General features: G+C 33.2%; 1 protein-coding gene across 2 annotated transcripts in view; it reads right to left on the bottom strand.

Moving 5' to 3' along the window:
- The window catches only part of DNAJC5 (DnaJ heat shock protein family (Hsp40) member C5), a 53,502-nt gene that overhangs the window by 11,854 nt on the left and 18,240 nt on the right, over nucleotides 1-23,408 (bottom strand). For both annotated transcript variants that reach the window (XR_007950508.1, XM_051976811.1), the window contains exons 2-3: nucleotides 5,365-5,482; nucleotides 3,189-3,402 (exon numbers count right to left, since the gene is read on the bottom strand). Coding sequence is in view for 1 of the 2 variants with exons in the window: in XM_051976811.1 (XP_051832771.1) it covers nucleotides 3,189-3,402; nucleotides 5,365-5,471 (321 nt within the window). In the remaining variant the exon portion in view is untranslated. The remainder of the gene's footprint in view (nucleotides 1-3,188; nucleotides 3,403-5,364; nucleotides 5,483-23,408) is intronic.

Below are 23,408 nucleotides of genomic sequence, written 5' to 3'. Positions count from 1 at the left end.
TTTTTGGGGTAGTACTTAGCAATGTTTGAATAGTAGCAGAGAAGATGGATAATGGGGAAATGCAAGGCTGACTCATGGAAGAGGAAAAATGTTAAGATGATAAGGGGGCAAAGGATGAAAAGCCAAGCCAATTAGTTGAACTGGTCAAGACTTTGCAGAAAAGAAAGAAACAAGAACAGAAGTGAGGAAAAAAGAGAGGTAGATGAGGGCTTTAGCCTAGAGATGGTTTCTAAGGTCCCTTTTCAGTTAGAAATCTGACAGGAGATTATGGCTAGACATACAAATTTCTATAGATTGCAATGGTGCAACACTTGTGGGAGACTAAAAGAGCAAGAGTATCACCATCAATATGAGCACTAAGTATGAGGATAAAGAAAAGGAAATGTGGGAGAGCCTTGAAGGAAATTAGGAATTCTAAGAGGTAAAAATAAGATGGAAACACATTCTAGGCATTCCAGCTTCTGCAAAAGTACAAAGGCCACAGATGGAATACTGTATATAAGGAATAATGGGACCAGTTAGGCTCAAGTACAGTATATGTTAAGGGAGGATAATACATGAAGTATGGTAAAGTAGGTTGAACTCAAGATTGTATAAAGCCCAACTATGGAGTTTATATTTTATCCTAGAGGCCCTAGAGCTGCTGAATGAAGATTCTTGAGATAAGGATAGTAGTGACATGGACAGATCTGCAGTTTAGGAATATTGTTTTGGCAGTTAGGTAAAAGAAAAGGATAGATTTGATACTGAGAATCAATTTGAAGGTTAACTATAGTTCCAAGGAAGGGATAATAGTGGTTTGAATTAGAGCAAGGTCTGTTTGAGTAGAAGAAGAAAATCGGTGGAAAACATGGTATGGACAGAAATAATAAGACTTCATAACTAACTATATGTAAAAGTGAAGGAAAAAAGAAGAGTTAAGGGTTACTGAATTGAAAACTTAGGTGATTGAAATAAACTACTGATGATAGCACATTATGGGAGGAACAAGAATTATAGGAGTGGCTTTAGTGAAAAAGATAATGCATTTTGCTTTTGACATACTGAGTTTGTGATCTGACAGTGGAGTTCAGTAGAAAGAAGTGTAGATTTGAACCTGAACTGCACAGAGAGGAAAACTGAACTGATGGGAGTAGATAAAATCAACGAAAATGGAATGTAGAGAAGAAGAAAAAAACAATGATTATGATTGTTTTACTTGTTTTTGGAGAGAAGAGTGATAATCAAGTTTCACATCTTTTTCCATTCCCAGTTTTAGTCTATATAATTTTATTTTTTGTCAATTTCATTTTTAAAGGCAGCATGCTATAGTAGAAATAGGACTGGAGGCATCTTAACTTGCATATTGTTCCTCATACTATATGATTATGAATAAGTCATTTAATTTCACTGAGACTGAGTCTATCCAGATAGAAAACAGGGATCACCACCTATGACAGGATTGTGAAGATTCAAATGAAATCATCTCAGAAAAGTACTCTGCAAATCTTAAAGTATCAAAAGTATTGGTTGCTACATATTTAACATATATAGGACTGCTTGCCATCTTGGGGGGGGGGGGTGGTGGAGGGAGGGAGGGGAAAAAACGAAACATAAGCGAGTGCAAGGGATAATGTTGTAAAAAAATTATCCTGGCATGGATTCTGTCAATACAAAGTTATTATTAAATAAAATAAAATTTAAATTAAAAAAAATAATAATAAAATAAAAAAGTAGTGGTTGCTATTATTAATGTGGCATTAAGTTGCTATCAAAATATGTTGGTTTGGTTTCAAGAATCTTGTCAAGTTCTTCAAAAAATTTCTCTAGGTCTTTATCCCTTACAATAGGTGTAAGTTTATAAATGTCAATTACCTCCATTTTGGTATTTGTTTATATTTACCACAAACAATGAAAAATAACCTACTGTTCCAAAAAGGTTTTGTTTCTTATTCTCTTCAGACACACAAAGAAACCAACTTTCTTCAATTCTTTAGTCTCTTCAAAGAGGTTGCATGACTCATGTTCCTATTTAACAGTAACTTCCTTTGAAAAGGCTTTTAATTTCTTTTATCATGAGGATATCCATCATAGGATGGTAGTTTTTGAGCTGAAAAGGACTTTAGAAGTCATTTGGTCCAACTCTTTATTTTATAGATTAACAAACTGAAGTCCAAATGAAATTAGATTTGCCTAAATTCACCAAGGCAATAAGAACTAGCCTGGATTTGACTTCTAATCCAATACTCTTGAAGTAATCTAGCTGTTCACTGGACAAAGATTTAATATTTAGAATAGCTATGGTTGAACTAAAGCAAGGATTAGTTCCTTTATTTTAAAACATTTAAGAAACACCTCTTTTAATCAAAAATGGATTTGGCTGTCATTGGGCATTCAAATAAAAAGATAAATATATATATGTGCTTTTCATAATTGTTTATGCATTATTATGGAAAAAGCATTAAAAATTGCTGTAGTTTCTACTGAATTTCACTTGCAACCTATTTTTAATGAACTTTGTATTGAAAAAAAAAAAAAAAAAACACTTCTTGCTTTTAGATCATTCTCAATCCTAACAGGTCCTTCCTCTCTTTCCAAAGAGCCATCCCTTAGTAACAAAATAAAATAAAAATTTAAAAAAGAAAATAATAGACACTCAGTATAACTAACCAAGGCATCAACTGACTTGGACATTACATGCAATAATCCATACCCATAATGAATGTCAATGAATGTCAATCCCAGTCAATGAAAAACCCAAATTTAGGCCCAAAGAAGAAATATGAAAATTCACTTTTCTCCTTTCCTTTCAGAGGTGGAGATAGTGCTGCATTGTTGAATTCAGTTAATATGTTGGTCAGTTTTGCTAAAGTATTTTTCCCCTTCCCGCTTTCATTTTTGCTATATATAAGATGATTTTTCTGAATAAGGGCAGAAATAGATTGGAAAAAAAAGATGTAAAATCAGAAAGTGTAAACAAAAATTTTTAAAGGATGATATAGCATTCTGTTTCCTTTCCTTTCATCTTCCCATTTACGGTTTCCTGTATTCAGTTTTTATACTGTAAAATTCTTGCAATCCAATGTTTTTCAACTAACTATTACAACAAAATGCTAAATTGTACAAACACAATTTTAGAAAATCCCAAAGGACACCCTGAAAAGAAGAGTCTCTTTCACACTTTTTAAAAAGAAGCACTTTCTTCTCACCTTTGCCCACCAGCTGGATAGCACAAAATAGGTATTCACGTTCTCCTCCCCAAACTGCTCAGCTACGTAAAGGCCCAAAGAGCCATACTTGTCATATATGTTTCTTTTTGTGGCATCAGTCAATATTGCATGTGCGTTGTTGATCTCTTTAAATTTGTCTGCAGCTTCTGGGTTATCTGGATTCTTGTCAGGATGATATTTCAATGCAAGCTTTCTGCAAACAAAAAGAATTTTGTCCATTTAAATTTAATTTCTTGCTCTTTCACTTTTCCATTCATCCATGTGGAACAACAGTTAATATAGGAAAATTTTTTTCATTTTATAGTCTCATTCATTCGCACCTACATTTCTACCTTCATATTTTAAATTAAAAAAACAAAACAAAACAAAAAACACAATAAAAACCTCAAAACCACAAGAATTGGGATATAAGAACTATCCTATAATGACAAAGCTAACCACGCTCAAGGAAAGATCAACTGCATGTCTGCTTCGTTATATATACAATTTCTCTTACACTATATAAAATTTACTTATGACAACAGTGCCATAACTTCATTGTTATCAAATACTGGGAGACCTCTCTTTAAGAAACTATAAAGCCTACTACTGACCTCTAGTGTTCCATTTAACTTACTGAATATTGGGGTAAAAAAACCAAAAAAACTTTATACATCATGTTTGCTTGCCATTATCTATTCTAACACTTAAGATGACCAGATGTGAATATTAAGATGCTTGGTTAGTCCAAATGGTTTAAAGAATATTCCCACGGTCCAAGGAATTCGTTAGGTTTAAATGATTAAATAAAATGCACAAAAATTAAGTGACACAGATCAGGAATTTGCTGGCCAAGTAGCACTTACAACCCTCATAGATAAATGGGTCATGCATTTTTTTTTTTTTTTTTTTACTTACTATGGATGACAAAAGAAATCTTATTCGTTGTTTCTACTACTAGGACTATGATTACTATTCCCTAATAAAAAAGTGAGTTTACTTACTTTTTACTGAAAAGAACTTAGTGAAAACAAAATTTTTATAAGTAAAATATGTGAAAACGGAAGCCACATGGAAATGACTAATTTTTTTTTTTTAAAAGAAGCCTATTATGACTAGAATCAAGAGAACATTGTACATAGCAATAACAAGACTATGTGATGATCAATTGTAATGGACTTCACTTTTTTCAACAATGAGGTGATTCATGCCAATTCCAACAGACTCGTGATGGAAAGAGCCATCCGCATTCAGAGAAAAGACTATGAAGACTGAATATGGAGCACAGCAGAGTACTTTCACCTTTTCTATTGTTGCTTTTTTGCTTGTTTTTTTTTTTTTTCTTTCTCATTTTCTTTTCCTTTTGATCTGATTTTTCATGCAAAATCATGATAAATGTGGAAATGTGTTTAGAAGAACTGTACATGTTTAACCTAGATTGGATTACTTGCTGTCCAGGGGAGGGGAAAGGAAGGAAGAAAAATCTGGAACACAAGGTTTTGCAAGATGAATGCTGAAAACTATCTTTGCATGTATTTTGAAAAATAAAAACATGTATAAAAAAATTTTAAAAATAAACCTACTAAAATGATCACACTGTTAAAAGTATACACAGAACATTCTTCTTTTTCATTCACCCCATTCCTCTTTTTCAATGTTTTATTGATACTCTTTTTTTCCAAAGAGCACTCTTACTTTCCAATTATTGTCCCTTCCCTGAAACAAATAAGTACAGTTGAAAAAACCAAATCAATATATTGGTCATGTTTGTAAAGGTATGTGTTTGTGTTCCTCTCCTCAAAATCCTGCATATATATCAAAGGCTAAAAAGATATCTTTAAATATATTCACACTTTCTTTCTAAAGTACTAATGTAGAAATCAATAGTTTTGTATTTTATGTGCAAATTCTGTAAGGTGTTACTTTCCTATTAAAAAAAAATCTAAGAATAAAAATTTTAAATAGTCTAGGAAACAAGCACTTTTATAATTGGAAATACAAAATCTAAACAAAATTATGTCAGCTATAAGTTGCAAATTGTCTCTAAAGAAAAACTGGACATCTGAAGAGCTTTTCATTTACTGAAATGCTGTACCCATCAAAATCCAGATCTAAACATAATGAACAGCATCATGTGGCCATTTAAGTTAATTTTCAAAGGCTAAAATTTTCTTACCTATATGATTTTTTTATATCATCTGAGGTTGCATTCTTGTCCAACCCAAGAACATGGTACAATGATTCTCCAGAGGTAGAAAGTGAACGTTGTCTCTGGTCTGCCATTTTATGCTAATCTGCAAAATATATTTTATTAAAAGACAACATTAAGAAATCATCCAAGTAGTTTGTGATGGTCTGTTTTGTGACAAAGATTTATGTCCAGCTCACTTATAAGATTAAAATTTCAACTACTACAAAAAGCTGATAGAAATGGGTTTTTCTCTTAAGATAATAAAAAGATGTGAAGTCACTAGAAAACAAACTATAAACTTTCAACATTGAAGCTGATTATTTTGCAGTTCCCCTTTTTCCATAAAAAATTTGTATTTACTCCAGCATATCTAAAAGTTTAAGAAGTCATAAATTACTTGAAACCTATAATCTTGAGATAAGAATGCAATGTACAATACAATAAAACTAGTTTGTATCTGTTTAACTCTTTGGATGGCACAAAACTGAAACAAAATTCACATAGCCCTGAACTTTAATTGGGCTGAAGTTAAGCTAAAAGTAGAAAAGTAATATATTTATTTCCTGGAGTCAGAAAGACCAAAATTCAACCTAGGCCTTCAGATACCTAATAACTCTGATCTGGGCAAGTCACTTTTACTTCTGCACGTCTTAGTGTCTTACCTACAAAGTGCTTTGCAAATACACACACATACATAAACACAGGTGTATATGTACACACTATGTTATGATCATTATTATTACCATTATTTCAGTCTGAGTTATTGATATACTGAGAAGTTAAGTTCTTTGCTCAGGGTCAAACAGCTAGTGTGTAACAACAGTGAGGCATGAAGCCAGGTTTTCAGGACTTTCAGGCAAGTTTACTATTCACTGCTGCTTCAAAAACAAAATGGTCTTTGTTCTTAATGTAAAAAAATTTACTAAATTACAAATTCATGGTACATAGTTTTAACCTGGCTCTTTTCCCAATGAATATTTTTTCCTATTCTATCTTCACTAATTATGTCCTTTTATTTTCTATATTAATTGTTCTTAATCCCCCATCAAACCCTTAACCATACCTCACAACATTTAAACACTCAGCAGATAGCCAAACATCCTATTTAATAAGAGATTAAATTAAGGCCCCAAACAGGAAATTTTTCAATTTCCTTTCCCCAAACTTAATAGTATCACGGACTTATTCTCTTCCATCTCTTCTGTTTCAAAAGGGAAGTATTTCCATTCATCCATAGGTTAATTAGTCCTTTCTTCTCTGCTCTTGCACCATTTTTCTTCCCTCCTCTAAAAAGTTTCACCAAGTACAGCTGTCTTTTATAACGTTATTGTCCTCTCTACTAGCAGCTTCCTTTCCGTCTAGGAATGTGTCTACCAACTCCTTAAAAAAAGTTTCATTTAGCCCATCTAAACTGCAATCATACTAGTAACTCCAATCTAAGAAGCATTTATTAAGTACCAACTATATTCAAGGAAGTGTGCTAATCCCAGGAGATACCAAAAACAAAATTAAAAATATATCCCCCCCCAAGGGGGGGATATATTTTTTATATTCCTTAGCAACTGGCTGTCGTCTTCACTATTTCAAAGAAAATTTATAGCAACTTTCCTTGACCCCTCTTTACTGTATTTGGAATCAGGAAATTCTCAAAGTCAATTTTTTTTATTTTTCTAAAGTTTATTATAAATTTCAAAAGTTCATTTCTATATACTATAACTATCCTTTAGCTCCTTTATATTTTCCCCCTTAAATATTACCAAGGACTAAAATACCAAATTCAAAGATAATTGAATTGGTCTTTATCTTCTCCTTGCCTTGTCAGAACATTTAACAGTTGAATTATTCATCCTTTTGGGATATGTTTCTTCCTCAATTTTACTTTCCTTGTTCTTATCCAACCTTTCAAACCACTTGCTCTGGTTCCTCTTCCTGATTTTTTAAGATAAGTATTTTCTAAAATTGTATCCTCTGTCTTTCTCTTTCTGTATCCTGTCCCTCAGTAATTTCATTCAAGCATTACTTTTTTTGGGGATAAACTCAGATTCTGCACTGCCATATGCTTATACAAACAAGTTCTGCCTGCTAGCATTGAAAAACCAACACATTAAAAAACAATCATAACATATTTCCAAAAAATTTTTTGTTCTATTTTCTGATTTCACTATTTCTGTTAATGAAAGAATACAACACTACCTACTGCCCCATGTTTTGGAACTGTGTGTTCACTGATGCTTCATTCTTTTTCACTTCTCATAGCCAATAATTAAATCTTATTTAAGGCAGCCGGGATAGAGTACTGAGCCTGGAATGAGGAAGATTCATCTTCCTAAGATCAAATCTGGTCTCTCAGACACTAACTATGTGATCTGGGAAAGTTGCTTTAACCTTGTTTGCCTCAGTTTTCTCATCTATAAAATGAGTTGGAAAAAGAAATGGCAAACCACTTCAGATCTGTGTCAAGAAAACTCCCAAAATGATCATAAGGAATTGGACATAACTGAAACAACTCAACCAAAAAAATCCTATACACTTTGCACTTATGCCAACATCTTTTTGCTCTTCTCTACTATTCTTAATTTCCACCACCACTACTTTATTACATATTTTTAGGAAATGAAACTTACTTCACTGGCATAAAGTAGTCAGTCTTAATTATGTGCAAGGCATTGTGCTAAATGTTGGGGATATCAAGGAAAGGGAAGAAATGGTCTCTGCCCTAAAGAAACTCATCTTCTAATGGGGAAAACAAAATGCAAATAATTATAAATTTAAGATTATATATATATATATATATATATATATATATAGTGCAAATGGAAGGTAACTTCAAGAAAGGCATTGGAGTTAGGAAAAGAGAAAGACTTCCTGTAGAAGGTAGAATCTGAGCAGAATCCAAGACCAGTGTCACTGGATCAAAATATAAAACTAGGTAGATAAGAAAGGGGAAAGGACTTTAAATCTCAGAGCAGATTACATATGACCCTTGAAATGACAGGAGTCAATGAGCTGGTGTGGGGGGTGGGAAGAGGTAAATATAGATCTGTGGCTTCAGAAAAATTGTTTTGGCAGCAAAGTGGAGAGGGATCAGAGTGGGGTAAGACTTGAGGTAAGGAGATCAATCAAAAATCTAATGCAGTGACTATACATGTATGATCCATATCAAATTTCTTGTCTTCTCAAGGATGGGGAGATGGGAGGGAGGGAACTCAAAACAAAACAAAAAAAAGAATGCTAAAAATTGTTTTTTACAGTAATTGTAAATTTAAAAAAAAGGAGTGCAATAGGAAAGATGGGAAATAATGATACACTTTTAACAGTGGTGGATATGTGAACAGAATTAGGGGATATATAATAGTCTATGAAGGTAGAAATGATAAAACCTATAAAAACACAATAGGAATGTGGAATTACTACAAGAGAAGAATTGAGTAAGACTACTAAGTTGTGAGAATGGATAACATGGGAAGCTATTGGTGCCCTCAAAAGTATTAGGAAAGTTTGAAAGAGGAAAAGGTTTGGAGGGAATGATGAACTGTTCTGAATATGTTGCATTTCAGATGCCCACAGAACATAAAGTCTGAGATAGCCAAAGGACATCAATGATGTGAGATAAGAACTTAAGAGTTAGGGCTCAATTGCAAAAAGATGATAATTGAACCTGTTTCAGAGTTAATGAGATCATCAAGTGAGATGATATGAAACAGACGGTTAACTTTTTATTTTATTTTTATTTATTTATTTTTGCTGAGGCAATTGGGGTTAAGTGACTTGCCCAGGGTCACATCTAGGATGTGCTAAATATCTGAAACCAGATCTGAACTTCAAGGCTGGTGCTCTATCCACTCCATCACCTACTTGCCCCTAGTTAACTTTTTTGTGTCATGGATCCCTGTAGCAGTCGGCAGTACAGACTTTTTCAGAATGTTTTAAAATTAAAACAAAGATAGGCTTAAATCTTTCAACTAAAAATGTGCTCTATAAATTTACCAATGATCTCATTTGCTAACTATAATGGGCACTTCTCAATCTTTGCTGTTCTTGTCCTCTCTGCATCATTTAAGGTTAATTACCTTCTCCAGAATACTCTGTTCTTTTTCAGTTTTTATGACTGTTTTGAGTCCTTTTCTCTTCTCCTTCTTTGCTGATTAGTTCTCATGTCTGCTCATGATTCCCAAGACCTAACTATCCATCTGGGCAGTTAGGAAGTCAGGAAGAGTGGGCCTAGAATCAGGAAATCCTGAGTTCAAATCAGCACTCAGATATTTAACACTGTGATACGGGGCAAGCCACTTAACCCTGTTTGCCTCAGTTTTTCATCAAATGAGCTGGAGAAAGAAATGGCAACCCATTCCCATATCTTTGCCAAGAAACCCTAAAAAGTCACAAGAAGCAAGACATGACTGAATCAACTAAACAACAAAAAATTACTCACCTATAATCTTTCTCAATTTTCTGTACTGAATTACCAACTATTTCTTGGATTTCCTACAGCCATTTCAAAGTGCACATGTCTAAAAGACAACCTGTTCCTGCTAACCCCTTGCCCCCAACTCCACTAAATAAAACACTTGCTAATTGGTAGAAATATTAAGTATTAACTGTTTTAAAATTGTTGTTATTTTTTTTTTAAACTAGAGGTTTGGATAAGATGATCAGTATTAGAAAACTTATTTTAAAAAAATATTTGGAAGAATCTGATTGTTAATTTTCACCTGACTGTACTAATTTGGGACTTTTCACTTTCACACCAAGTCCTCCTCTTTTCTGCCTGCCCTGCTCTACTTCAACTTCCTTTTTGTGTTATTGTCCTTTATTGAACTATAAGCTATTTGAAGACATGGACTCTTCTCCCTCCATATTTGTACTCCTTGAAGAATCTGATTTTTAATTTCTCACTGGCTATACTACTTTGGGATTTCCTTCTCACTTTTCCTTCCCATTTCAGCTTAATTTTTGTGTGTTGTCTTTCCTCAGACTATATATAAGTTCCTTAAGGACAAGGACTCTTATTTTCATACTTGTATCCCTAGTTTTTAGAACAATGTATGGTACATAGCAGGTGCTTAACCAATGCTTATTACACTAACTGAATGAGTGATGAATGATGGAAATTTTCACCAATTTAAATGGGTATGGTAAATGACATGAGAGAAAAAAAAAGAGAGGCGGATTGAGACAGCTGCAGGAAGACCTGCGTTCAAGTTCAGCTTGTGAAACACACCGGTTGTCTGACCTTGAACAAATTACTTAACCCCTTGGTGCTTTAGAAAACTGTTTCTAAGGTTGTAAGCTATAGATAACATGCAGACCTGCTCTGGTGGAAGAAGTTTTCTCATCTGGAAGTTCCCTATAATAAGGAAATCACAGTACTAGTTCCTATTTCTTCAGTAATTTATAGGAGATTACTAAGAGTGTCCTAATAAAAAAAGGTGGTTGGTTTACAAATTAACGCTATAGTTTATTGGTTGAAACTGTAATCAAGAACTAATAGAACATCACTATGACAGACTTGACTCTTCTGAATAATTCAGTAATTCTGGGCAATTCCAATAGACTCTGAATGGAAAATGCCATTGGCATCCAAAGAGAGAACTATAAAGACTGAATATGGATTGAATAATACTATTTTCACCTTTTGTTTTTTTCTTTCTTATGGTTTTTTCCCTTTTGGTCTGATTTTTCTTGCACATCATGATAAATATGGAAATATGTTTAAAAGAACTGCCAATACTTAACATCTATCAGGTTACTTACTGTCTTGGGGAGGAGAGAAGGAAAAGAATGAGGGAGAAAAATTTGGAACATAAAGTCTAACAAAAATAAATGTTGAAAACTATCTTCACATGTATCTGGAAAAATAAAATACTATTGACTTTTTTTTTTTTTAAAAAGATTGTAATCAAAGGACAAGAAACTATAAGAATGTAGTAGAAAATGGTTTAGTTTATATTTCAATCTATATATGTTGCACTATATTTCATTATATTAACATCATTCAATTATCTTTTTTAAGAAAAATGTTTATTAAAAAACCTACAAAAAATAAATCCCTTCTCTACCACCGTTTTATTCTCAAAAATAAAAATAACAAAATGGATGTGAATGATTAAAATACAACAGAGCAACAAGTAGTGTTTTTTAAAGATAATAACTTTTCTTTAACTGAAAAGAAAATAAGGAAAAAAATTTCTGAATCTAAAACCAGTATAACACACAAAAACTCAACATAAAGGTTAATAACCTTATTAACAATCAGTCAACAATTTACATTAACAAAGGAGATTTAAATAAGCATGTCATTCTTGTCTTCCCAGTGTTTTAAAATCATACAAAGGAAAAATGGATTTGAGAATAACCACAAAGACAAGAAAGATGGTTTTATTTTGATACTTTGTAATACTACCTTAGCCTATAGTCTATCCCAGTAACTTTGTATTTCCCATATTTTAACACTACTGTTGAGAAATAGCAGAAAATAACGGGTAAACATAATATATCTATAGCTATACTCACAGTCAATAAAACCAAAATCAATCAAATTTCCCATTTCATATCAGTGAAATATGTCCAAAGAGCAAGAAGATTCTTACAATATGCCTACAATTCAATTTTCTGGACCATTTAAGTAATGGCTTTCTGAATACATTAACTGACTACAAAATATCAGTCTAGCATTTAGGAAAAGGGTAATTAGGTACCTGGACCATGATTTACAGAGTCAACTCATTGTAACCCAATAAGCATTTATTAGGTGTCTGTTATGAGAAGCACCATGGCAAGGCACTACTTTGAGGATATAAAAACAATGTGATTGATAAGCAGTTTACTATTTCTCAGGAGTTCACGAGTCTCTAATGGAAATATATATATAAAAAAGTGATATTATGACATGAACTATTTTTTTCAATATGAAATAATTACAAAACCAAAGTACATGCATTACTCATTATATCATTATATCCATAGTATTTCCTAGAAAGAGAAGTAACTCAAGATAGCATTAAAAAGTGGTGAGTTCCAAAAAAGAAAAATGAATAGTATTATCTTATCATACCAAAGCAACAATAAAAACAAGTATCTTCCCCAATCATAAAAACAGATTTAATAGGTTTGAAATTAATGTATTTTTTCATGAATCTAATAAATGTTTAAACATTGGGCTGTTGCCTTTTTTTGGTTAAATGTAGTTTAGTCTCAACTGATCTTCAGAAATATTTCAGATCTCATCTCAATGACATATAAGATGACTTCATTTTAAAATAATCCTATGATAATTAAATTTCTGTATTATCAACAGACTATCAGAAAAATAACACTGAAAAATAGAAGGCGGCTTAATCCAGTTGTGGAAATCTCTCCAGAACTTTTTTTTTTTAAAAACCAAAATTAACTTTAGAAAAATGCATTTTTCTTTTTGCAAACATTACAAAATATGAAAAGTAGATGACCTTGCTATAAAAGGGCTAGGTAACTGGGACCAAGAGTTGAGGTGGAAAAGGATACAGAAAATGTGGATAATGTAAAAAAAATCAAAAGTGATTAATATATATATAAAAAGTATGAAAATATTTACAATGGGGGCAGCTAGATGGTGCAGTGGATAGAGTATCTGCCTTGGAATCAGAAGGACCTGAGTTCAAATCCAGCCTTAGACACTTAAATACTCCCTAGCTATGTGACCCTGGGCAGGTCACAACCCCAAATGTCTGGCCAAAAAGAAAAGAAAATATTTACAATGTTCTACCATCCTAGCACTGCAAAGGAGATACAATCATCTCACCTTTTAATCTTTTTTGTTATTTGTAATTTTGCAACATTTGCAAATTGTTTTTGCTACTATGTATATTGTTTTTTATGGCTTTGCATATTTCAGTCTACATCAATTCATGTAAATCTTTCCATGCTATTCCATATTCATTTCTTACAGCACAGCAAAAATTTGTATAGTCATTCCCCAAATGATGGGCAACTATATTTCCAATTCTTTGCTACCATGAAACATGTTCAATTGAAAAGTATTTTTTAGCATTTGGAGAGTCTGTCAAAATACCCGTTTTTTAGCTTTCTTTATATTGTATAACTGGGCCCAACTTTATGAAAACTGCCTTGAGCTAGCAATAAAATAGATAACATATTAATACTGTTTTTAGTCCTTAGAAAAAACAGGCTAGACACAGCTATTCATAGGTATTATTATTCAAACACAAGTCTCTGTTATTACACTGAACTTTGGAGCAATCATGGCAGACTAGTTGCTGATAGTTCTCTATAACAATTACCATATTTATCCAAGTCAAATATACTATTTTGAAACAAAAAATCCACTCAGATTCAATGAAAAAGTACATTAATATCATATTTTACAAATGCAGCATATTTTTCTTATGACATCAACTGCTGCTTTTTTCCAGAATGAATGGCATAACAGTATCCAGGCTCTACTTTAGGGAATTAATTTAGTCATTTCAAAACAAAATTGTAGTGATTACATATTTGAAAGGTAAGAAATGAGCTAACAGCCGATACAAAATATCATAGAACGAAATATTTGTTAAATATCTCCCTAGACTAAAGTTTAAGATAATCCATATCTAAAAATAGTAAAACTTCACCTTCAGTTTTTCCCTTTAGATACAGAATATAGTTCATATATGTAAGCCCATAGTCACAGGGAGACAACTCAAATGACTCTTGGTTTTGGATACATACCATGCAAAGCATTCAGGCACTGCAACAAAAACCAGATGCAACATTGTGTACATAGTGTGTATACACAAGTATACAAACTTAACAAAAAAGTATTCAAAATGTAAATGAATAGTGGCAAGAGGCGGCACTGAAAATTCCTTTTTTGATTTTTAAATGCTTCAAAAATGTTTAAAGCAAGAGCGTAATGGGATCATGACTCTAGAGCCTACTCCGAGCATTATTACCTGTATGTCATATACAGGCACTTTGTGTTCTCTAATCCAAAAAGCACATTTTTTTCATTCTCCAAACTGTATTCTTGACTTCTGACTTCAAGATCATTTCTCAATTGCTGTCATATGCTATATAACTTTCTTCAGTGCCTAGAATCCCTCAACATGTATTATCTTGCCATCTCTGTGACCTTCTCATCCTCAAATATCTCTCAGCCAGGACATTTCCCTTCTCCCACTAGTGAGTTTATCCTAGAGCATCCATTTTGTAGAGAGATCCAGGCCAGCTAAGCTTTAATTCTTCTTTGGGTTCTACTTTTGATGTTTAAACTTCAAAACCACCTTGCTGTGCTGGGTATCTTTAACCAGATTAGCTGAATGAAAACTTATTCTGCAAACTACTGACTAGGTGGTATTTGCACAGATTATACCTACCTCCCACCCCCACCCTCAAAAAGCACTCCACTGTTAGTACTTGGAATCCCATAATGAATCTCTTACTACCAAGCTGGCTTTCAAGTAAAAACTCACAAATAATCAACTGGCCTTTAGAAAAGAATAATGTGGTCTAAATTGGCCTCATGGATAAGTATGAGAAGAAATTCAGTGTTTAGCATATTACTATACCAGAAGATCAATTCACTGTTCTAATGATACTGAAGAACAGAAAGATGTAAAAAGCGCTGCTGATTTTACTGATTTCAAAGACTAAGACTGTACAACTTGAGAAACACTTGGAGAAAGAGATGGAGCCAAGATGGCAGAATAAAGGCAGGGATTCACCATGCTCTCCCCCAAACTGATCCAAATTCCTTTAAATAATAATTCTAAAACAAATTTTAGAATATCAGAACACACAATAAGATGGGGGGAAACATGTTCCAGCCAAAGACTACTTAGATGGTTAGCAGGAAAGGTCAGCAGGAAAGTTTAGATGGTTAGCACAGGGTAAGAGTCCAGTGCAGTTCCAGTGCACCAGGCCAGCAAAGTATCATAGGCCTCAGGCCTCTGAAACTGAGGCAGTACTGGAGGTTTCTAGACCTCTCAACGCAGACACACTAAAGGTCAGCAGAAAGGTTTGTCAGTATGATGAGAGAGTCTTGGGAAACCAACAAATCAGGAATGAGCTGTGCTGGTGGTGGTGGTGGTGGCAGTACTTTCCAGAGGCCTCAGCTCACAGGAAATGTCTTTACGAATACTGAGGAAGGACTTTGTTGATTTAGCCCAGTAAATCAACAGTAGAGTGGGGATACTCCTCACATTTCCAAGACAGGTAAGAATGCACCCACCTCCCTGGAAATGGAACCCTACTTTAACAAAGAGTTAAAAGTTGAATAATAGTTTGAGGAAATTAACAGACAATAGAAAACAATTCTGACCATAGAAAGTTATGATGGGGACAAGGAATATCAAATACACATTCAGAAGATAAAGTCAAAGCTCCCACATCCAAACCTTCAAGAAAAATAAACGTTTGTCTCAGGCCCAAAAGAAATTTTGATCAACTGAGAGGTAGAGGAAAAACTGAGAAGAGAATTGAGACCGATGCAAAAGGAAATACAAAAAGTTGATGAAAAAGAATGCCTAAAAAAGCAAAATTGGCCAACTAGGAAAGGAGGTAGAAAAGCTTACTGAAGAAAACAATTCCTTGAAAATTAGAACCAAGCAAATGGAAACTAAGCTAACTTTACAAGAAATCAAGAAACAATAAAAATATAGAAAATAATGTGAAATATCTCACTGAAAAAACAACTGACCATGGAAACTCCAGAAGAAATAAATTCTAAATTATTGGTCTACCTGAAAATCATGATTAAAAAAAAAAGAGCCTCGACATCATCTTTTAAGAAATTATCAATTGAGGAAAACTGTCCTGCTATCCCAGAATCAGAAGGTAAAACAGAAATTGAAAGAATTTACTAATCTTAAGTTGTAAAACAAATACCAAGATGAAAACTCTCAGGAATATTATAGCCAAATTCCAGAATTGCCAGATTATGGAAAAAATATTGCAAGCATTCAGAAAGAAACAATTTGAATATAGTGGAGCTATAGTTCAGGATAACACAAGATTTAGCAGTTTCTAGATTAAAGGACTGGAGGGCTTGGAACATGATATTCCAGAGAGCATGGAGCTAGGATTACAATCAAGAATCACTTACCTAGCAAAAATAAGTATAATCCTTAAAAAAAAAAAAAAAAAAAAAAAAAAAAAGGTCGATATTCAATGAAACAGAAGACTTTTCAAGCATTTGTGATGAAAAGAACAGAGTTTAATAGAAAATTTGACTTTCAAATATAGGACTTAGGAGAAGCAGAAGGAGATAATCAGGAAAGGGATATCATAAAGGATTGTAATAAGGTTTATTTGTTTACATTCCTATGAGAGAGAGACAGAGAGAGAGAGAGACAGAGACAGAGAGAGACAGACAGACACTGACTGACTTGGAATTCAATAAAACTTATGTGCAATCTGCATGTGACTTTTGGTATTGGCTAAGAAATAGATTAGTTGATCAGTGGAATAGGTTAGGTTCACAAGACAAAAAAGTCAACTAGAAATCTAGTGTTTGACAAACCCAAAGATCCTAACTTTTGGGATAAGAATTCATTATTTGACAAAAACTGCTGGGAAAACTGGAAATTAGTATGGCAGAAATTAGGCATGGACCCACACTTAACACCATACACCAAGATAAGATCAAAATGGGTCCATGATTTAGGCATAAAGAACGAGATTATAAATAAATTAGAGGAACATAGGATAGTTTACCTCTCAGACTTGTGGAGGAGGAAGCAACTTGTGACCAAAGATGAAGTAGAGATCATTATTGATCACAAAATAGAAAATTTTGAATATATCAAACTAAAAAGCCTTTATACAAACAAAACTAATGCAAATAAGATTAGAAGGGAAGCAACAAATTGGGAAAACATCTTCACAGTTAAAGTTCTGATAAAGGCCTCATTTCCAAAATATATAGCGAATTGACTATTTTTTAAGAAATCAAGCCATTCTCCAATTGATGTGCCCTAGAATTTGACAACTTTTGTATGTATCCAAGTATGTTAGATTAAAAAGTAAATTGTTTTAGAAAGTTATTTGATTATATATAATCTATCATGTCTATTTTATCATAATGTTCAATTACAGTCTTTCTGAAGAGATTCTTAATAGTAATGGTTGAAGAGTGGATTATTCAGTTCATTAAATAATGTTTAATAAACTGGGGTGGGAATTGAGAGTTAATGTTGAATTAATTTAAAAATGCTGCAATTTTAGTAATTAAAACGGGAACACATATATATAGAAATACCTTAGAATGTGGAATAATAATAAATAAGAATGGACCAGTAGCAGATAGAGAAGTGTTCAATGTACCTATCTTATAGGTTAGGAGTATGTTTCTATATAACCTAGCGACATGTAGAGATTTGCACACTGGACTTAGGCTTTTTTTTTTTCCCCATAAGTATTTTTTCTCATTATCAACTCCCTATAACGCAAACTGCCCTTCAGTACTGTTGATGATTAATGATATTCTTTTTACTGTTTCATTTGGTAATTAAATATGACCATTGGTCAATTGTTTATCACTATTCATGCTGTTGCTGCTGCATGTTTAATAATTAGCATGGCATTATTTTATTTGCTAAATATAATTTTTATAAACTACTTGGGAAAAAAAAGTAGGCCTTCCAAGGTAATCCCAATAATAAATTTTGGATAGAAAACACCATCTGCATCCAGAAAAAGAACTTTGGAAATTGAATGTAAATTAACACAGGCTGTGTTCACTTCCCCACCCCACCCATGGTTTTTCCTTTTTGTTCTGATTTTTCTCTCCTCACATGATTCATAAAAAAATGTATATTTAAAAAGTTAATATACATGTATAACTAGAAAAAAAAATAAAGAAAAAAAAATGTAGGCTCACATGTTTAGTGATATTTTTAAACTGGAAACTCAAGTCTCTTAATAATAGAATTGGATCAAAACAAAAATTAAAAAACAACCTACTCAGACAACATAATGACTTTTAAAAACTCTATGGTTATGGGTAGAAGATAGATGGCAAGTCAACATTGGAGAGGTTGTTGCCAGGTGGGCAAACTAATACACGATGGCGCTGTGCAACAGAACAACCATTTTGGAAATCAATTTGGAATTATAAAAATAATTAAAATATCCATATCCTTTGAATCACAGACTCTATTGCTGAGTTTATACTGCAAGAAAGCTATCAATAATGAAATCCCCCAAATCACCAATATATTCACAGCAGCACTTTAAAAATAACTAAGAAATGGAAACAAAGTAGAGTCCTTCAAATGGAGAATGGCTAAATAAACTGCCACATGAATATAATGGAATACTTTTATGCTTTGAGAAATGACAAATGCGATTATAGGTAAGCATAGAAAAATCCATATGAACTGATACAGAATAAAATTAGGAAAACAACAAATATAATGACTGCAACAATATAAATGGAAAGAACCCCCTCCACACACACACATACACAACAGTAAATGCCGCACAATCACAAAGAATAATCGTAGCTTGAAAGAAAAAATGAGAGAATTCTCCCAAACCATCTAGTTGGGAAGTCCACAAGTGTTGCACATGTTTTCAGACTTTTTCAATGCATTGATCATCTTACTATTTTTTTTCCCTTTCACCTTTTAAAAAACATTATTTGTTATAAGGGATGGTTCTCTGGATTGGGAAGGGAAGAGAGATGGATGCTAAGGAAAACTATGATGATGTAAAAAACAAAAACTTAGCCCCTAGGAAATGATTTACATATCATCCCTTTTTTTCAGGTGAAGGACTTTAGTTGTAAGAATAATGACCCTAATAAGTAAAGATGACCTGGTGGTAAGAATACTATTCTTAAGTCAAACAAAGATAATTCACCTAAGTAAAGGACCTAAAGCTGCATCTTCCACAGAAGATAGTTTAATACTGAATGAAGCAAGGATTAGATCCTCAAAGCTGAACAGAGATGCAAAACCTGTGGGCAAAGTTGAAATTAAATATCATTGTACAGGAATACATACATTAAGCTGAATTTAGAATGCCTTTTTGGCAAAGTACGATGTCCTTCCAGGGAATACACATGGGATGGGTCATTTGGATAAGAAAGATGAGTAGCTTACTAGAATGCCTCAGAGGATCAGTTTTTGGATTTGCAAAGGGTTTGATGATTACCCAGCCTGCACTGAGATGGAAAGCCTGTTAGTAAAAAGCAGACATGACCTAGTATTGGTGGGATGCGATGGCAGATAGAACATTCTCATGTTCAACAATACCAGAAAAGCCTGCTGACTTTGTAGTGCATATAAACAGTAAACTAAAAAAATTACTGTGAATGGAAGCAGTCAAGTCTGAAGAAATAGCTGGAACTAGGTTGGAATAAGAGGGCCACCTTCTTGACAGCTCAGAAGAAAAATGGCATTTAGCTGTTAAAGAACTGTATTGACTGCCACCAAATTTTAAAAAACTCATGGAACTGGTACATAGGACAGAATAAGAGAACAAAATGGCCCAAGAGTACTTGCCCTAGGAAGACTTGGATAAGAGCAGTTATTATGTATTGGCTAAAGAAACGCAGCAAAAAATCACATGGATAACAGCTGACAATACAGTTTGCAGATAATCTGTTACAAGATAGAATCATAGACAATCATTCTATATCTGAAGGAAAAAAGTTATGAAACAAAGTTATTATAGGCATAATAAAAGCAAAACAGTAGAATTATCTCAATTTGTTACAATCAAAGCCCGAATGGACACATGAATGAAAAGTATCAGAACATTCCCCTTGGCTACCTTAGAAAGCAGAATGAGAATGACTAAGGAAAATAAGCAAGATATGACCTGAAGAATAGGGATCTAAGTGTGAACACACATCTTGGTATATTTATAAACTAGGAAAGAATGACTTCAATTTACAAAAGGCATGAGTTTATTACCACAAGTTCTGTCACATTCACATGTCAGCTGTCCAGAGCAGGCAAAAAAGAGATTGAGAAATATACTCATCTTTTTGGAGCCAAGGAGGTGGCTCAGTGGATAGAGCAGTGGGTCTGGAGTTAGGAAGTTGTGAGTTCAAATTTAGCCTCAGGCATTTCTTAGCTGTGAGACCCTGAGAAGTTGCTGAACTTTTATTTACCTTAAACCACTGGAGAAGGACAGGCATGTTATCTTTGCCAAGAAAACCCCATGTACATTATGGTCCATGGGCTCACAAAGAGCCAGATATAATTAGACACTATAAACAACAAATTCATCTGTACAGCAATTATTTCAGAAATATGACTGTTATGAACAATACAACCATGCAGAAACCTCAATTAACTATTACACTTTTGTGAAAAAGGCTAAGGATAAGAAAATACTCATAAAGGATATTTCAAAAAAAAAAAAATAATTTCTAGGACATGTCAAGGAATCAACAGGTTCCCTAATCCAATTTCTTGAAAAGGAGAATGGCATAGTCAAAAAAAACAAAAACAAAAACAAAAACAAAAAACAAAACAAACAAAAAAACCCCACCACTTTAAATCAGCAGAGACTTGGATCTTTATATATAGCTTATCATGGATTTAGTCAATGTGAGAATTTGTTTTGCTGGACTATGAATGTTTGTGAGAGTTTGAGTATACAAAACACACACACACACACACGTTTTAGGGAGAAGACAGTGGAAAGAAAAGGTTATAAATGCATATTAAAAAAAAAAAAAAAAAAAGACATGCACACAAAAAGAGAAGGGCAGGAACCACTCCAGCAGAGTGGTTTTTTTTTTTTTTTTTTTTAAATGATCCTAAAAAACTTGAGCATCTATGTGTAAAAGTTAGTATGAAGAACATAAAAGAGCTATAATATATTTATCTTCCCCTTAAGTAACTAGAAGTCAGAAAAATCCAGTTTACTAGAACATTGTAATAAAAAAAATATGATCAAGATTTTTCACTATAGTTTTGTACAAATGAGACATGTAAGCTTTTAATATGGAAGCTCAGATAAAATGGAAAATTTCCAACAAAGATTCAACTCCTCATCCTTTGAATCCAAACCTCAGACTGTCCCTACCACAACACAAAATCAAATAAGACAATTATGACGAAATTGACAATCTATGTGTATATATACGTATTGTTATTTTTCTAAGATTAAAAATAAATTTGAACAATAAAAGATCTTTACCACTGACAAGGGGGAACAGATTATTTCCTGAGTTTGTTTTTGTTTTTAATTTAATGTGGCTTGAAACCCCACCAAGAAAGTAGGAGAAACTTCCACCATAGGATCACCCAGAAGCTTGTTACCAAGTCCTCATTTGTAAATATGCAGAACAATGTACAAAGTTAGATTTTAATAAGCAGGATTACAGGAAATATAACCCTTGAACAAGTTATAAGAATACACAGGTTCAAAAAATGCTAGGGTTACTTACAGTCTAGCATTGATAACCTTTTTACACCAAAGTCCTCCATATACTGCCCCAAACATTCCAAGAAGCTACTTGGATCTTCCAGTGAGTTTCAATAAGGTGCTAGCTCTCCAGATGTTTTTCAATTCCATTTTCTCCTTATCTTCTTATTACTAGTGTTGGGGGTCCTTTTTTCTTTACCTACTCTGGGCAGAGAAAGGAGGCTTACAAGAAGCAAAATGGTGCTTCTTTGTGTTCAGGTAGGAAGTTAGGATGACTACTTTATGTCACTTACCACAAAAAACCTCTTAGGATTTTCAATTATGTAGTTCCATCACAAAGACAAAGAAATGAAAATTGAGAAGGTATTTATTATCATTGTTCTGTAAGAATTATGAAAAGGTTTCAGAAAAACCTGGCAAGATATATATAAAATGATTTAGAGTGAGATGAGCTGAATCAGAAGAACAATTTATGAAATAACAATATCATAAACAACTTTAAAAAATCAAGGAACTCTGATCATCAAAATGATGAACCACAATTCCTTTGTTTTTTTTATTATTCATATCTAGATACATTCAGTATCTAGTACAGACTGAAGAATATTTTCTTTCTTCTTTTTCATTTTTCTTTCAGCCCAGCTGAATGACCTGCCCAAAAATACTGTGTGTACAGTGGAACAAGCAAAGGAAGAGAAAGAATATAGGATGCTATAATGCTAGAGTTATGAGATGCCTTGGTCACTTGTCTTTCTCCTAGTACTTTATGCATATACCTACTCTTTCCAGTGAACCTGTTTATTTGTGGAAGATTACATTCTATTTAAGTTTAGAAGAGGAGATTTTTGACTACTTTTTGTGCTATACCATTTCAATGTCATCAATATCACCCAATATATGCCTCTGCTTTGAGAAAGAAAAAAAAGACAGTGGCTGGGTTCATTAGCAGTCTACTGTTCGGACCCAAACTCAGACCAGGAACTTATAAAGTTCAGACTACTTTGGGAGCACTGAAAGCCTGCAGGTCCTCAGCTTGAATTGTCTCTAAGAGCTTGGAATAACACAATATTTAATATCCCAAGAAAGCAGCATCAGGACCAACTCATATATTCCCTCTAAAAAGTACACAGAGCCTGGTCCTGAAATTCAAATCCAAAGTCAGAAAGGAGGCTGAAAGAATGAGCAAACACAGAAAAGAATTTCACCACAAAAAGTTATTATGGTGACAGGAATGTTCAAGGCACAAAGCTAAAAAAAGAAAATGACTCTATAACAACTACAATCAAAACCACAAATAAAAACAATTTGGACATAAATTTGACTAGAATTCTGATAGAAATAAAGCAAGTGTTTTAAAGAGATTTAAAATTTTTTTAAATAAATGAAATGAAAATATAGAGGAACAGATGGAAAAGAAATGAGAGTTATGGGAGAAAGAGAATTAATTGCTTGGCACAAAGGATATAAAACTGCTCAGCCAACAAATTGAAAATCAGAAAAGATCAAATAGAAACCAATTATTCTATGAGACATCAAGAAATATTAAAACGAAGTCAAAAGACTGGAACAAACAAAAGCAAGGTATACCAAAAACAACTGATCTGGAAAACAAGATTAGGGAGAAAAAATTTAAGAATCACTGGAGTACCTGAATACCATGATCA

The sequence above is a fragment of the Antechinus flavipes genome, chromosome 2, assembly GCF_016432865.1.
Source record: "Antechinus flavipes isolate AdamAnt ecotype Samford, QLD, Australia chromosome 2, AdamAnt_v2, whole genome shotgun sequence".
Classification (NCBI taxonomy): Eukaryota; Metazoa; Chordata; class Mammalia; order Dasyuromorphia; family Dasyuridae; genus Antechinus; species Antechinus flavipes.
This window is presented reverse-complemented; position numbering and strand designations above follow the sequence as displayed.